This window comes from Labeo rohita, chromosome 1 (assembly GCF_022985175.1).
Source record: "Labeo rohita strain BAU-BD-2019 chromosome 1, IGBB_LRoh.1.0, whole genome shotgun sequence".
Classification (NCBI taxonomy): domain Eukaryota; kingdom Metazoa; phylum Chordata; class Actinopteri; order Cypriniformes; family Cyprinidae; genus Labeo; species Labeo rohita.
In genome coordinates this window covers 42,272,599-42,288,859 of record NC_066869.1, presented here as the reverse complement: position 1 = coordinate 42,288,859, position 16,261 = coordinate 42,272,599, and the positions used below count along the sequence as shown (strand labels likewise).

The 16,261-nt window shown below is 35.0% G+C and overlaps 1 protein-coding gene across 1 annotated transcript; it reads right to left on the bottom strand.

Annotated features, from left to right (window-relative positions):
* Positions 1-498: 498 nt before the first annotated feature.
* On the bottom strand, positions 499-12,120 carry pgap6 (post-glycosylphosphatidylinositol attachment to proteins 6). The gene is made up of 13 exons (XM_051113575.1): positions 11,965-12,120; positions 11,419-11,596; positions 10,102-10,312; positions 9,723-9,847; positions 7,975-8,237; positions 7,548-7,876; positions 6,367-6,460; positions 6,159-6,276; positions 5,741-5,880; positions 5,461-5,639; positions 4,531-4,677; positions 3,559-3,675; positions 499-2,837 (listed from the first exon to the last, which is right to left on the bottom strand). The coding sequence occupies exons 1-13, from the start codon at positions 12,023-12,025 to the stop codon at positions 2,544-2,546; spliced, it is 2,256 nt and encodes a 751-aa protein (XP_050969532.1). The 5' UTR covers positions 12,026-12,120; the 3' UTR covers positions 499-2,543.
* Between the last annotated feature and the right edge of the window lie 4,141 nt (positions 12,121-16,261).

Genomic DNA, 16,261 nt, shown 5'->3' with positions numbered 1-16,261 from the left:
AACCATACATCAGTGGAGACTTACTTATTCATCTTTCAGATTATGTTTAAATCTCAGTTTCAAAATATTGACCCTTATGACTGGTTTTGTGGTCCAGTGTCACATATTAACAAAATATATTATAAAAGTGCTTCAGTGAATACCTGAAATGATGGGACAGAGTACAGTGCATCTGTAATACAAAAATACAGCAAAAACGGTAACATTATGAAATATTATTACAACTTAAAATACCAGTTTCTATTTTCATATATTTTCAAATGTAATTAATCCTGAAGTGGCAAAGCTGAATTTTAAGGAGTCAGCAGTGCCACGTGATTAATCAGAAACAATACGCTTTTGGACGCGGATGAGACCGGAAACCAGACGCAGAAAATTTACAAATGGCCGCGCCCCCTCGAACGGCAAAAATAAGATGGATTAGTTAGCTACAATAATAAGCCTTGCTCTAAAAAGCTGGAAAATGTGGAAAAAGAAGTAATGGGTTTTAAATAATCACTCATTTATTTCTCCATTTATTGGCATATAGATTATAGAACTGTTCAAGAAAAAATGAGGCTGGAATCAAGAGCACAAATAAAAAGTAACTGAAAAAAAAAAACAAAGAAACTTTAACATGTAGCTTCGTCAACATAAACATATTCTCTGTTTGCACAGCCTCATTTTCAACCCCAAACACAACTGCATATTTGTGCAATTTACAAGGCCTACCAATAGACAACAACATAGAAAAACAAGAACAAGGATTGTCATGATAAGCAACATGAAAACAAGAATTCACATAAGAAAGAACAAAAGGTTTTGGGATTCACAGATTTATAAATGGAACTAGTAACATATACCCAAGTTAATCTCATATTTTTTCAGTATCAATTCCAATACAAAATCAATATAAAACATTGTAAAACATCTGTATAATATTTCAACCCTAATTTAGCACGTTACCTCCTCTGGAAAAAACAAGAGATGAATCACCTCGCCATTACAGTCAAATGGAAAACCGTGACACTGATTTACATACATTTGAGCTTTAAAGGACAGCTGCAATGTAAATTTAAACCTTAAAACAATGTCCACAGATGCCTTTTCAAGTTTAAACTGGCCTGAGGGTTCAGAAGTACAGTGTTATGCATATCTATGTAAAGCCTTGACCAATACAGAGGTTCGTCTTAAATACATCAGGTCATCATACATCAGATACCCATTACAAACACACGCATCTTTAGCCTATTAAGAAGCACAGCCATTCATACCGGCATACAAGCACAGTTTCACACACTGGCTTTAGCAAGCACAGATTTAAACAAGTTTAAAATGTTCTTCCTCTTGGAGCAACATCTCAAGAAAAATTCCAAGGCTTTTAGGGAGGAAGAAGGGAGGTATTTTCTTGTACATTCCTGACAGTGGCATAAATAATAGTGTAAAACAATTTTGGCTATTAAACGAGTAACTATTGTACCTGTTCTCCAGTGTAAGCAAACAATAATTCAGAAACACAGACAATAGTCCTCTCTGGTAATGAAAATGCCCAACAAGATCCTTAGCGTTATAAGTAGGTCCAGACAGAATCTGCTATTTTTTTGGTTCCTGATTTTCTGTGCTGATTTTAAAAGAATATCTCCAGAATTCCGTGAAAATGATTTAACTTATTCAAAGGAATATTTCCCCCTAAAAAGTAAATTCCGTCTTCGTTTAGACTTTTTTCTGTATAAACAATCCGAGTTTTGTTGGTGCAGATTCAGTGTGGCGCTACTCTTAAATCAACTGAAGAAAGTGCTAAATAAATCTAGAAATCAGTAGTGCTTTCTCTCAAAAGAGATAAAAATGACATTTTGTCCATAAAGAATTGCATAAATGCAGTGTAATTAACTGATAAACTGATTCTTCAATAAACTAAACCTCACAAAAGTGCTTAATGGAGTAAACTGGGCGAAATAGGTGAAACATTCACTAAAATGCCTTTCGTTTACATCATTCATTTACTCATTATTGTCATTGCTGTTGTTTTCCGTGAGATCACTCACTTGAAAAGTTAAAAAGTGTAAAAGTATCCTGTTTAAGGGAATAGTTCATTCAAAAATGAAAATACTGTCATTATTTACTCACCCTTGTGTCACTCAAACCTTTTTTTTTTTTTCCATGAAACACAAAAAGAGAATTTATGGTTCACCAAAAAGCACTATAAAAATAGTCTATATGACTATATTCCAAGCTTTCTGAAGTCATACAATAAATTTATGTTAAAAGAAACGGACCAAAAATAAGTCATTACTCACTGATTGTTTTTACTTGATTTATGTGGTCAAGAATCTCCCGTTGTGTTCCATTGATTTGGTTTATGGGTTTGGAATGACAGTAAAAATAACATTTTTGAGTAAACTATTCCTTTAAGTAGTTTTGCATGTGTGTGCAGTCGTACTGTTGACTGCAGAAGAGAATCTTTCAGATAAAGCTTAATTTCTTTCTTAAAGCTAATTACTAATGTTTGTAAAACTATAAAAATGCACATGAAAATCCAGTTTGTGCAAATACCGATAGTGTAATTAGGTGACAGTGTAAAGCTCTACTTTCTCGTTTTTACATCTCCTGTAACTACAGATTTTGTTGGTCCAGCCCCAGGGGGGAACGTGTTTTTCACGGGGTGGTAAGAGGAAGACCACGCTCGTGGCCACCATGACATGCCATATAGAATGAGTGTAGTAGTAGTTGCTGTCGGTCTGAGCGAAGACGTACACACAAACTCCAATTAATGCAGAGACGATGCCCGGAAGCAGGAACAACACCCAGCGGCGCCACAACGGAGGGTAACACTGATGGCGTTTCACACCTCGATAAACCTGTCGCGTAACACAAGTGAACAGGATAGGAAATATTTTAAAACGGCTCATCATTACATTGAGACTGAGTCACGATTATTATAAAGTTGAATCTGGTAGCATTTAAATTCTGCCGTGTAAAACAAACATTTTTAGAAAAACCTTAATAAATATATGGTGGTAAACACAGGTGGGAGTAGATGTGTGTGTGTGTGTGTGTTTGAACGAAAGTCTCTTATGCTTACCAAGGCTAAATTTATTTGAATACTGAATAAAAACACAGTAAAAACTGTAACATTGTAAAAAAAAAATTATTAAGATTTTAAGTATCTTTAAAATCTGAATTAATCACCACTGAGTGTCACATGATCCTTGAGAAATCATTTTAATATGCAGATTTGCTGCTTAAGAAACATTTCTTATTATAACAGTTGAATAAACTTATGCTGCTTAATATTTTTGTGGAAACCATGAAACCATGAAGTTTTTCTATATAAATTTTATTTGTAGTAAACATCTTTACTGTTACTTTTGATCAATGTAATGCATTTCTGCTGGATAAAATAATAAGAATGCTTTCTTTACACAAATCTCACTGACTTAAAACTTTTGAAAAGTAGTGTATTTACATATTCAAAAATTTAAATAAATAAGTAAATAAAATTCTATCACAAGTCTGTCTCAGTATGGATAAAATCTAAGAATACATAATGTTTTGGAGAAATGGAAAAGTCAAGCTCACCCAGGAAGTCACCATAATGACCAAAGCAAACAGGACAGGACCTAGAAGGTTCCACAGCCCCCTGCGGTCCAACTGCATTGCCATGGAAATGACGAGAGTGCCCGCCATAAACAATAGCTGCAATGTAAGAACAACATAAGCTGTGTTGTATGTGTTGTAAACTGACAATCTGCAGAAACTGACTGAAATCTGACATCAGAAGTACGAGAACATTAACAATACATGGCCCACATTCTATTCATTATAAGAAGCACTTTTAATAGTTTAAGGGCGTCTACCTAAGTCTAATATTTCATTCTAAAGGTGAAGGGAAAATGAAAATTGATATGAAAAACAATTTTTAATAGAAGACTCCTTGACTAAAAAGGGGAAAATTATTTAATATAAAAAAGTCATAATGTCTATTGATCAGTTAACAACTTATTCTTCTAATTTCTAGACATAATACCTTGATTATAAAGTTACACATAATACCTGTAAATAAAAAAATCTTTTACTGGCTTGTGGTTTGTATTGTTTCTAAGTACCGACGTACGTAGTTGGTATCCACTATCACAACATTCTCTTAAAGAACAGGTAAGTCTAGTAAAACATGCTGTGCTATTTAAGGCCCATTCCACAACAGTTCCATTGCAGTTTACAAGGAGATACAGACTCTATTTGACACTTTCATGAATGTACATGGGAGTACATGCATACCATTTAATTGTTATAAATGCCAACATGCAGCACTTTCAGTTTCACTGTGCTGCTGGTAGAATGTAATTAGAAGTCAGACATTTAAACAAAAATAGTTATTATTCATAAAACCAATAATAACCAATCTCTAGTTATTAGAGATGCTGTAAACCCTTTCCACCAATGACAAGACTCCCAACACATCTACCATGACTCCATGGTAAATGTGCACATTATTAACAACAATAATGGCCACTATTGATTAAAATAAAATATACATAACATAGTACTTACATATTTTACTGGTTCCTGAAGCCGTGCCATGCACACTATGGTCACCCACACTGACACAACAGAACCCAAGAAATCACAGAACTGAAGAGTGTCGTAATCCATGATGCACATCACAGTCACACCAGGCTGGTCACACGCATGATAAAACTGCAAAAAACAAGCATTATGACTACAAAATACACAATGTGCATTACAGATAGATAGAACAATAGTACGATACATAGAACAATAGTATAACAGATAGAACAACAGACAGAACGATAGATAGAACGAAAGACAGAATGCTAGAACGATAGATAGACAGAACGATAGATACATATAGATAGATAGAATGACAGAATGATAGACCAATAGGATGATAGATAGATAGATAGATAGATAGATAGATAGAACAATGATTGATTGAACGATAGAATGATAGATAGAATGGTAGATAGATACGACAGAACAATAGACAGACTTCTGTTCGATAGATAGATAGGTAGATAGATAGATAGATAGAATGCTAGAATGATGGATAGAACAACAGAATAATAGAATGATAAAACGATAGACAGATAGATAGACAGATAGATAGATAGATAAACATAAAAACGCACTGTGGAGAAAAACGACGGACAGAACAATAGACAGAGCGATAAATAAAACAACAGACAGAATGACAGAATGATAGAACGATAGATAGAACAATAGGTATATAGAATGACAGAATGATAGAACAACAGATAGAATGATAGACAGAACGATAGAACGATAGATATACAGAATGTCCGAACGACAGATAGAATGACAGATAGAACGACAGATAGAACAATAGATAGAATGATAGAACAACAGATAGAAGGATAGATAGAATGACAGAACGACAGATAGATAGATAGATAGATAGACAGATACATAGGCAGATAGATAAATAACATAAAAACGCACCGTGGAGAAAAACATGGTAAAGAAGTAGATGGCGGCCTCGACGTGGTAGCCTCTGTAAAGTGCTACGACGATGGGTGGGATGAAGAAAAAGTTACTGAGGGTGAGGAGAAGAGCCGCAGCCATCTGCCGAGAGTACGACTGTGCGGTCGCTCCATCCGTACAACCCCATCCCTGCCAACCTGTCAACAGCAAACAACACAAAAAGACCCAATGCCACAACTGAGTAGCATTAATTATTAATGATTTATGGCCAGTTGTTGTTGTGTGTGTGTTCGCTTACCTGCTTTGCACACACATGCACCGTAGAGGTAGCTGTGTGTACGTAGCAGTCTGCACTCTCCGTACGGCCCACAGTCATCAATGCAAGCAGTCACGCTCACAGACACAGCCACTATAGCTGATGCATTCCTGCAGTCGACACTGGAAAGACAACAGAAGAATAATTCTCAAAACGTGTACTAAAGAAAATGGCATCAGTGCACAATTCATCAGTGTACATTAAAACTAAGAAAAAGGTTTGTCTTTGTAATAATTCAGCTATTAATGATCTAATAAATTCTAGATTTTAAAATGTAGTCCAGCTTATTTTTCATTTGTTTATCATTCTGTTTCTCTGGTATAAGCATAATGCATTGCAAATGCTTTTAACAGCTAGACAAATGGGTCTGAATGGGCACTGTACTAATAGCACAACTGACCTGTCATTGCACACGGTCTGGAGGCTGAGGTACCACACTCCTGCATCTGGGAATGGAATCCTCAACAATGCCTGTGATTCACTGCTGCTCACGCTCAGAGAATAGCCCTGCATAAGCCCTAAATGCACACATGTTCAGAGAGAGCTTCAAATGTGGCATGCAGGAGAATATTAAACAGGTATTGCACTAATATCAACATGTGGCTAACCTGTAGCACAAGTCTGGCTGCGGTTGAGAAGAAGTACTGGTGCAAAAGGTGTAAGACATGCTTTGACACGAGCAAATCCACCCACCGGAGAACTCTATACAACAAACACATGAATAAAACAGTGTTAAATCTATATTACAACACAATGTAAATAAAAATACACTGATAGAAATTCACTACAATAAGTATCCAATTATTTAAAATTACTAAGATAACTGGATGACGTTTCATTATTGATATCCCAATAGTAGTGGTTAATATGCTGCACCCATATGAAACAAGCCACAAGAGGCTGTGATGCAAAGACATGATGCAAAGTGGATGACTCATTCAATCAGATCTAGTTTACAATAATCTTTTTGAATTTTTGTGCATGAATACATTGTTCTTTATTATTCATTCTATTATTTTTTTCACAAAGAAAATGCCCAATGCCCACGAGTTGCCCACGAGTTTTTGAACAGTAAGATTTTTAATGTTTTTTAAAGAAGTCTCTTCTGTCTCGTCTTCAGGTTTCTTTGATGAATACAAAGTTGAGGAGAACAACATTTATCTGAAATATAATATGTATATACTGATATACAAAAAATATATACATGTACTGACTCCAAGCTTTTGAATGGTATAGTGTATAATGTTACAAAAGCTTTTTATTTCAGATAAATGCTGATCTTTGGATTTTTCTATTCAAAGAAACCTAAAAAAAATGGTCAACTGTTTTAAATATTGATGATAATAATTATCATAAATGTTTCTTCAACAGCAATGAATGATTTCTGAATGATGCTGAAAATTTAGCTTTAATCACAGGAATAAATTACTATTTAAAATATATTCAAACTTTCTAGTCATCAAAAAATCCTGAAAAAAATATTGCAATTTTGCAACGTTGATAATAATAAGATTTTTTTTCTTACATCAAATCAGCATATTAGAATAATTTCTGAATCATCATGTGACACTAAAGACTGGAGTTCTTATACTAAAAATTCAGCAAGAATAAATTAAAATTTAAAATATATTAAAATAGAAAATGGTTATTTTAAATTGTAATTTTACTATTATTTTACTGCTGTTATATTGTTATTTTACTGTATTTTTGATTAAAAACCATTTAAAATTCTTACAGACCGCAAACTTTGAATGAAATTATATTATAGCATATTATTTTATATACTTACAGTGTTCAAGTGGAGCTGTACAACAAACGTGCCGCCACTATCACCAGGAGAGTGCTCAAGTGTGAGCACCGTTGGAAGGTCTGAGGTCACAGTTAGGTTGCTGCTGGAAACGATGAAGCGTAGTGATAGCACATCCTGTTCATCTCTGAACACTGAAGGGCTTCTCATGCACACTGGCTCAGAGCTGTTAGCACGGAGGCCCGGTTGGTCTCTCATGGAAACGGATGTGTTAGTGAGGCCACCAGAGGTGTTGCTTTGGGGAGCAATGATGGTACGAATGAAGGCTGAGGTGTTGAAATCTGAAGAGACGCTCAAAGGTTTACATCCCACTGTGTGTATGACGTGAGAGAGGGGGGAAAGACATTTAAGAACCAAGCAAAAGCTGGCAAAAAAGTGAAATTAAAATGATAGGTGAATCTAAACAAACCTGTAACATTGGCAGAGATGCTGAAGGGTATAGTGGTGTTTGGTTGACTAGTCTCAACCGTAACCAGCAACCAGCTGTTCCACGGGGGAATGAGGACTGACGCGGAGCAGCTCTCTAACCCTGAACAGTTCTGTTTCACCTCCGAGCCCTGCTTCAAAGTGTTGGAGCCTACAGTGATTGACAGCCCGCAATCATTTCCCAGCTTTACAGAACAGTTCAAGATGAAAACATCCAACCTTGAAGAGAACTCTGGAACAAAAACTCTAAACAGAGAAGAAACATAAAAATAGTACTTTAGAATATAAATTTCAAGGACGATCAAAAAATGATCAAATGTGACAGTAAAAACATTTATTTTTATTTTATATAAATGCTGTTTTTTGAATGTTCTGTTTATCAAAGAATTATGGTTTTCACTAAAATATTAAGCAGCACAACTGTTTTTAATATTAATAATAATAAGAAGAAATGTTTCTTGAGCAGCAAATTAGCATATCAGAATGATTTTTGAAGGATCATAATACATTAAGAAGACTGGAGTGATGATGCTGAAAATTTAGATTTGCCATCAAAGCAATGAATTATATTTTAAAATATACTCAAATAGAAAACAGTTTTTTGAACAATTTAATTCAAATTAATTATTATTAACAAAAAAGTAACAAACAACAATATATTCTACTTAAAGTTCACCCAAAAAAGAAAATTCTGTCATTAATCACCCTCATGTCGACCTTCGGAACACAAATTAAAAATAATTAATTTGATAATTTTGATAAAATCTGAGAAAAATTGTTGAATAACATCATTATTTTTGTTTTCTTTGTCCACTTCCAAGACAAAGATTCACATATAATGTTCTCACCCCTTGTCATCCAAGATGTTCATGTCTTTCTTTTTTCAGTCGTAAAGAAATTATGTTTTTTGAGGAAAACATTTCAGCATTTTTCTCCATATAATGGACTGAAATGGTGCCCCAATTTTGAACCTCCAAAATGCAGTTTAAATGTGGTTTCAAATGATCCCAAATGCGGTTGTAAAAGATCCCAGCCGAGAAAGAAGGGTCTTATCTAGCGAAACGATTGGTTATTTTCATAAAAATATTACAATTTATATACTTTTTAATGTCAAATGCTTGTCTTGTCTTACTCTCCGTGGACTGTTTTTTTCTGATTCATGACAGCTAGGGTATGTCGAAAAACTCCCATCTTATGTTCTTCCTCAACATCAAAATCGCCCTTTATCGCTGTTTTACCTTTTTTGTTAAGGGTGTTTGATCTTCTTTGCATGTTGTTACTTCTGCAGTGATGTAGGATGATTTTGAAATGATTTTTGAAGTTGAGGGAGAAAATACGATTGGAGTTTTTCAACATACCCTAACTGTCTTGAGTCAGAATACACAGAGTTCAGGGAGAGCAGTTTGAGATTAAAAAGTATTTAAATTGTATTTTTTTAATGAAAATAACCAATCGTTTCGCTAGATAAGACCCTTCGCCCTTGGCTGGACTCATTTACAACCGCATTGGGAATGTTTGAAGCCGCATTTACACTGCATTTCGAAAGTTCAAAATATAATCAGTCCATTATATTCAAAAACAAATATTTTCCTCAAAAACATAATTTCTTTACGAATGAAGAGAGAAAGACACAAACATCTTCAATGACAAGGGGGTGAGTACATTATATGTGAATCTTTGTTTTGGAAGTGGACTTCTCCTTTAAAACACACACATGAATATTGAACATACTTAAACAGAGCTGGAGTTGTAGTTAGTGTTTGGTAGAGTGGAATGTTGTACTGCAGGATTGGCAGGTCAGCAGCTCTTCTTAAAAACATCTGTGCCTGGAATAGGTATGAGCAAGATGGCAGTCCCTAAAACCCAAAAGCAACAATCAATCACATGCTGACGTCTACTGTTCTCTAAAGTAAAAAAAAAAAAAACTGATTTAGCATCCCTGGAATAAATTACATTTTAAAATATACTAAAATAGAAAACAGTTATTTTAAACTGTAACAATATTTCACATTATTGTTTTATAGCACTTCTAATTAAATACATGCAAATTTATTGATCTGGAAATGTTGTCACATTTATAAAGGTAATCCTTCACAATATATGTACATACCTGCTGCTCAATCTTTCCTTCATCCTTGGGCAGGTGAGCAGCAAGGAACCAATCTCCAGATTTGGGATGGGTCACATTGAACAATGTCACATTGCCGCTCTGTCCACTGGGAATGGTCAGCGTCAAGTTGTGAGCAAGAGACACTGATGTGGAGTTTGGAAAGGCTGTTTCTATGGGGTTGATGACCGGGGGCGCTCCTGCCCTAAAGTGCCTGTTAATGTGCATTAGATGGACAAAAGTCAATGTCAAGTAATTTAAAAAACGTATTAATACTTTGCCATTTAGCTGCTTTTATCTACTTTCATAACCGACTATTATAGCGTGAAGTATTTCTTTCAGGATGAGTCTCTGCGGCAACTTATGGTTTGATGAATTGATTAACGTTTTAGCTGCTAAAAGTTTATTTTGTCATCTTTTAGGAGTATATTAGTACATAAACTTAATTATTTGACATCTGCAAGTACTCTTTAAAGAGCTTACATGTTTTCAAGCACATTTTAACCAGGTCTCTTGGTATTGATACAGCACACAATAATCTCAGGCTACTTAGTTATAGAAATCTCACGAGAATCTGTCTTCTGTATATGGTCTCCAAGAAGTGATCTCTAAGAAAGACCTCCAAGGAGATCGTTCTTAGAGGTACAAAAGCACAGCACACATTGAAATGTCATTATTTTACATACAACAAAAAAACAAAAGAATACAATGAAACAAAAGTACAAACAGATGTAATCTTCCATACTGTGACGTACATCATGAAAAAAAGGAAAAAAATGTAGGGTGAGGACTATGAGGTTTTCTATGTGTCTGACTGGATTTTAAGATGGACATTTGCATTCAAAAGTGGATGCAGATGAATACAAGGTTCTAGGGATGATGTACATTTTCATTTCATGCTATCTTGAAATATTTATAAACCATTAGAAACATTAAAACCCACACTTGATATTGGACATGTTTTCAAATGGGATTTCAATGGTTACCACAGTAACATAATTCCTGCCAAAAATACCATAGCAACTACAGCTATTATTACAGCTATAAAACCCTGTAAATCTCCTTCAAAGAGTGAAAGAGGTTTTCAGGATTTAATCACATTCCATTTCATCACAGTGTTTTTGAGTAATAGCAAGTTCTCTACTAAATTTATCCACACTTTTACCTAGTAAAATACACAATGTTTTTTGAAGGAAAATTTGGTTCAAAATGGCTATGTTTAAAATATGGTAAAGCTTTCAAAAGACTATTTCCGTACTGAAAGCACTTCAAACCTATGTGTTCACACATAGTTTTCTGTCATAATTTCACCATACATACACAGTGATGTCCTGGTTGCCACAGTTCAGTCCGGATCCCCGTGAGACCGTGAGCAGCCACCGCACGAGCACCGCATCTTCCGGTACTCTGAAGTGATGGAGCCGAACATTGCCGAACCAGCTGTATTTGGACAACCTCTGAGGCGTTTTAGAGTAGAACCCGTTCAAGTAAGTGAGATCTGGAGGGCAGAGCATGACGTCATGATGGCGTCAGACGTAAACAATCACAATAAGCGAGATTCCTTTATTCGCTTCAAACTTCTATATGTCAAGACTTATTGATGTATAAACATGCTATAAAACAGATTAGCGTCTGGTAATCTAAACGATTAAAAATATTTGCGAAAATCCATGCTTATTTTTGTGACATTTGGGTAAGGGCGAAAAACTCCTTTGGTACACATTGATTACATAGTGCAGCTCAGTTAATGCGTTTTATTTAAAGCCTGAAATGAAATGTCCGACTGTCATCAATCGATAAAAACGGTTGTTAAATACTGCATATAATGTTTTATCTAAGACATCTAACGCGCTCCTCAAAACTCACCGTCAGCAAAACAGCCAGCGAAAACATACAGTAAAAGGCACAGTGCAAAATACTTTTCCATAATGCAGTTCAGATTCCTCTCACTCAGCCCATCGTAGCGTTCTTCAAATGTCTAAGGATTGTTGTAACACGTTACTTCCTGGTACAAATCAGAAATACTGGACGTCGGCCTCATACGTATGCATAACTTCCTCTTCACCGCTGTTGAAGGATTGGGTCATGAATATTACCTAAGGATCGCGTCGTACTACCCAATGGCCAATCGGGTAGTTCGTGTTAATTAATATTCATTACTTTCTAAGGCCTGTCGTAATATTCATAAGATAAGCCTTGGAGGCAGAAAGGTTTCCACGCAACGTCATCATGACCTGATTAATATTCATGAGCCAAGCTTTCGTCGTAGTGGGATTCATCGATTCGCAAAGAAAGATGTCTATTTTATTTCATCACTAATTTATTTTATTATGTAGACCATTCAAAAGTAATACAAATCAACAAATTTTAACAAATGAGACAAGATATTTTAGAATATCCTTTCAGACATACTGCAGCAACTGCTGGTTTGTATATTATATTATATTATATTATATTATATTATATTATGTACTGCGACTATCATCCACCAGAATTATGGTGACAAAGAGAAGTCATGAAAATAGCAACAGTGCTATCTGCTGGTCAAGACTCCATACTGTTATGATGCTGTTATATATAAAATTTCCCTTTTTATAAATCAATAAAACATCTCACAAATGAGACAAGATATTTTAGAATATCCTTTCAGACACACTGCAGCAACTGCTGGTTTGTATATTATATTATATTATATTATATTATATTATATTATATTATATTATATTATATTATATGTACTGCGACTATCATCCACCAGAATTATGGTGACAAAGAGAAGTCATGAAAATAGCAACAGTGCTATCTGCTGGTCAGGACTCCATACTGTTATGATGCTGTTATATATAAAATTTACCTTTTTATAAATCAATGAAACATCTTACAAGCTCTTCAAAAATCGTCTTTTTAAAGTATTTTAATTTGTATTGTGTATTTTTTTAATTTAATTACCTGTACCATAAAAAATATAAAATATATTATATATTAAAATAATCTTACTATTAAGTTTTTATATTTTTTATGTTTTGTTTCTACTTTGATTTGTGGGATAATTATGAAAATATATACATTTGTGCAACCTCTTACACAATTATTTTTGAGTACATTGCAAAAAAATCATACCGAATTCCCATTCTGGCAAAATTTCTTTGTATTATATGATTATGATTAAAGGGGTCATCGGATGCTAAGTTCACTTTTACATGTTGTTTGAACATTAATGTGTGTTGACAGTGTATGTACAAATCTACCCTATAATGATAAAAATCCATGCAGTGGTTTTTAATTAATCTGTAAAAAATAATATCCCCTTTTTTTTAAATCAAGCCATTCTCAGATGCCTGTCATTGTGCAGTCACACCCACAGAGGCCGCTCCGACCATAGTTGATTGACATGAGCGTTTTACCTCAGATCAGCTCTAACAGTGTGCCGCTAAACGCGGCTAAATGCGGCCAAAGTAAACAGACTCTCCACAAGAGCTTATTTGCATTTAAAGCAGCCTCGACCAGAATGAGATGATTTTTGCAGAGCTGATTTTGACAAGGTAAAAAGGGTGTTGTTTTACACAACCATTGAGAATTTTTAACCAAAGTATATTATAGACTTTTCATTAAGACCCTGAAGAATCATATCAGCTTGTGGAAAATGGGCTTCCGATGACCCCTTTAAGAACCCTTCAAGGTATCATTTTTAGGATATAACTTTCTAAAATTTTAAGTGACAGAACATGTCTCAGTAGTTGTCTTGTGCAATGTGAAACGTTTCATAATTGGTTGTTTTTCATTTACATTCAGTGTGCTAAATCAACAGTTTATTCGGTTTAATTTGTTCTTCATCTTTCATAATATTTCATGGTCCTAAACCTTCACATTTGTAAACAAACAACACAGTGATCTTGATATATATACGGTTCCTGGCCAAAGTATTCATATCCCATTTTTTTTCTTCGTGTTTTATGTTGCTGCCTTGTTACACTATTTTTAATAACTTTTTTCCCACATCAGTCCACACTCCATACACCATAATGACAAAGCAAAAATTAGATTTGTGATAACTTTGCAAATTAAAATTTAAAAACTGAAATAAGTACATTGCATAAGTATTCATACCCTTAACGCAGTACTTAGTTAAAGCACCTTTACAGCCTCCAGTCTTTATTATGCGACTAGCTTTGTATTTGGAAATTATCTGCCATTCTTCTCCTCACCTCTTCACCTCTCAAGTTCTGTCAGCTTGGATGGGGGTTGGCAGACATTTTCAGGTTTCTCCAGAAATTTTTTATTGGCTGTGGCTGGGCTACTCAAGAACATTCACAGAGTTGTCTTTAAGCCACTCTAGTTGTGTGCTGAGGGTCATTGTCCTGTCAGAAGGTGGACCTTCTGCCCAGTCTGAGGTTGTGAATGCTCTGGACTGGGATTTCATTAAGGCTATCTCTATATTTTGCTGTGTTGAGCTTGAATGAGTCCCTCAGTCCCTGCCACTGAAAAACAGCCCCACAACATGAGGCTGCTACCAGCACACTTTACTTTTATGATGCTACTGTGCAGGTGATGAGCAGCGCTTGCTTTCATCCAAACATAATGCTTGGAATTGAGGTTCATCAGACCAGAGAATCTTGTTTCTCACCATCTGAGAGTTCTTTAGGTGTCATGTGCCTTCACCAAGGAGAGGACTGAGTTTGGCCACACCGCCATTAAGACCAGATTGGTGGAGTGTTGCAGTGATGTTTGTCCTTCTGTAAGTTTCTCTCATCTGCATATATGATCATGGAGCTCAACTAGAGTGACCATCAGCTTCTTGGTCACCAGTCAGCAAGGCCCTTCTCCATCAATTGCTCGTTTGGCCAGGAGGCCAGCTCCAGGAAGAGCCCTAGTTGTTCCAAGCATCTTCCATTATGGATAATGGAGGCTACATGCTTCTGTGAACCTTCAATACAGCAGAATTTGTTCTTCTGAACACTTCCCCAGATCTGTGCCTTGACACAATCCTCTGAGCTCCACAGGCAGTTATTTTGACCTTATTTTGGCTTGGTTTTTGCTCTGATATCCACCTTTTATTGAAAGGTGTATGCCTTTCAAAATCATACGCATTCAAATGAATTTGCCACAGGTTAACTCCACTCGAAGTGTAGGAACATCTACAAGCCATATGAGCGCTTCTGAGCTAAATTTCAAGTGTCCCAGAAAAGGGTATGAATACTTATGCAACGGAATCATTTGAGTTTTTTATTTACAATAAATTTGCAAAGTTGTTACAAATCTGTTTTATGCTTTTTCATTATAGTGTATAGAGTGTATATTGATGTGAGAAAAAAGTTATTTAGAGAAATTTAACATCAGACTGCAACATAACATGTACATGAAAAAATGAAGGGGTATGAATGCTTTCGCAAAGCACTGTATATGAGATTTTTGCATTATAAGAACATAATGTAGCACTTTATTTTTTTGTAAAATAACAGAAGGACAGATCTAAATCCTGTAATCATGTGTAATGTCCACCTGTAGCTGACGGATGGTTAAGCCATTACATGCTCTCTGACCAACCTGAAGCTGCAGTTAAGTGTTCTTGTTCTCTGACATATGTTAGTCCAGATGCTGTGCTCTCCGCTGCTGGTCATTAGCCCTTCTATTGCCCTGCGTCCGGCTCATATTCACTCATGCTGAGCACACACACACACACACACACACATACATACATGTTAAGTCCTGCTTCTACCATAAAGCATATTCTTCCTGCCACCTCATAGACTATACTGTTTACCTGGAACTGTAGAAACTGTTTTTGGACATTTTAACATGTTACACAGTTTATAAATGCACTTTTATACTTATTTATTTCACACAACCTGTGCAAATTTTTAACCAAACTAGAATTAATTGGTTCTTATGACCCTAATATTTAAAATATTCTATACTTTAATTATAACTTGTGACTAGTAACTACATTTGATTTTTTTTTTTTTTTTTTGTTTTATGTTGTTTTTTCTAAATAATCCCCACTTCTAAGACCAGGGCTAGTTGTCATTAGTGTGGGTTTATTTTAAAGGAAAATATATATGATCTATATATGATATATTTTAAATGAGTAAAAAAACTAAATTTTAATGTGCTCATTTTTTAAAACATTTGTTAATTTTAGTTTTTAGTTCTTAATTTAGTTTTT

What these genes read in the sequence shown, in the direction of transcription:
- pgap6 (XM_051113575.1), bottom strand. Translation starts at nt 12,025, where the DNA reads ATGGAAAAGTATTTTGCACTGTGCCTTTTACTGTATGTTTTCGCTGGC. An exon ending in CAGACCGTGTGCAATGACAG is followed by an intron (nt 5,881 to 6,158) that starts GTCAGTTGTGCT and finishes TTGTCTTTCCAG; the next exon opens with TGTCGACTGCAGGAATGCAT. An exon ending in TTCAGGAACCAGTAAAATAT is followed by an intron (nt 3,676 to 4,530) that starts GTAAGTACTATG and finishes CTTACATTGCAG; the next exon opens with CTATTGTTTATGGCGGGCAC.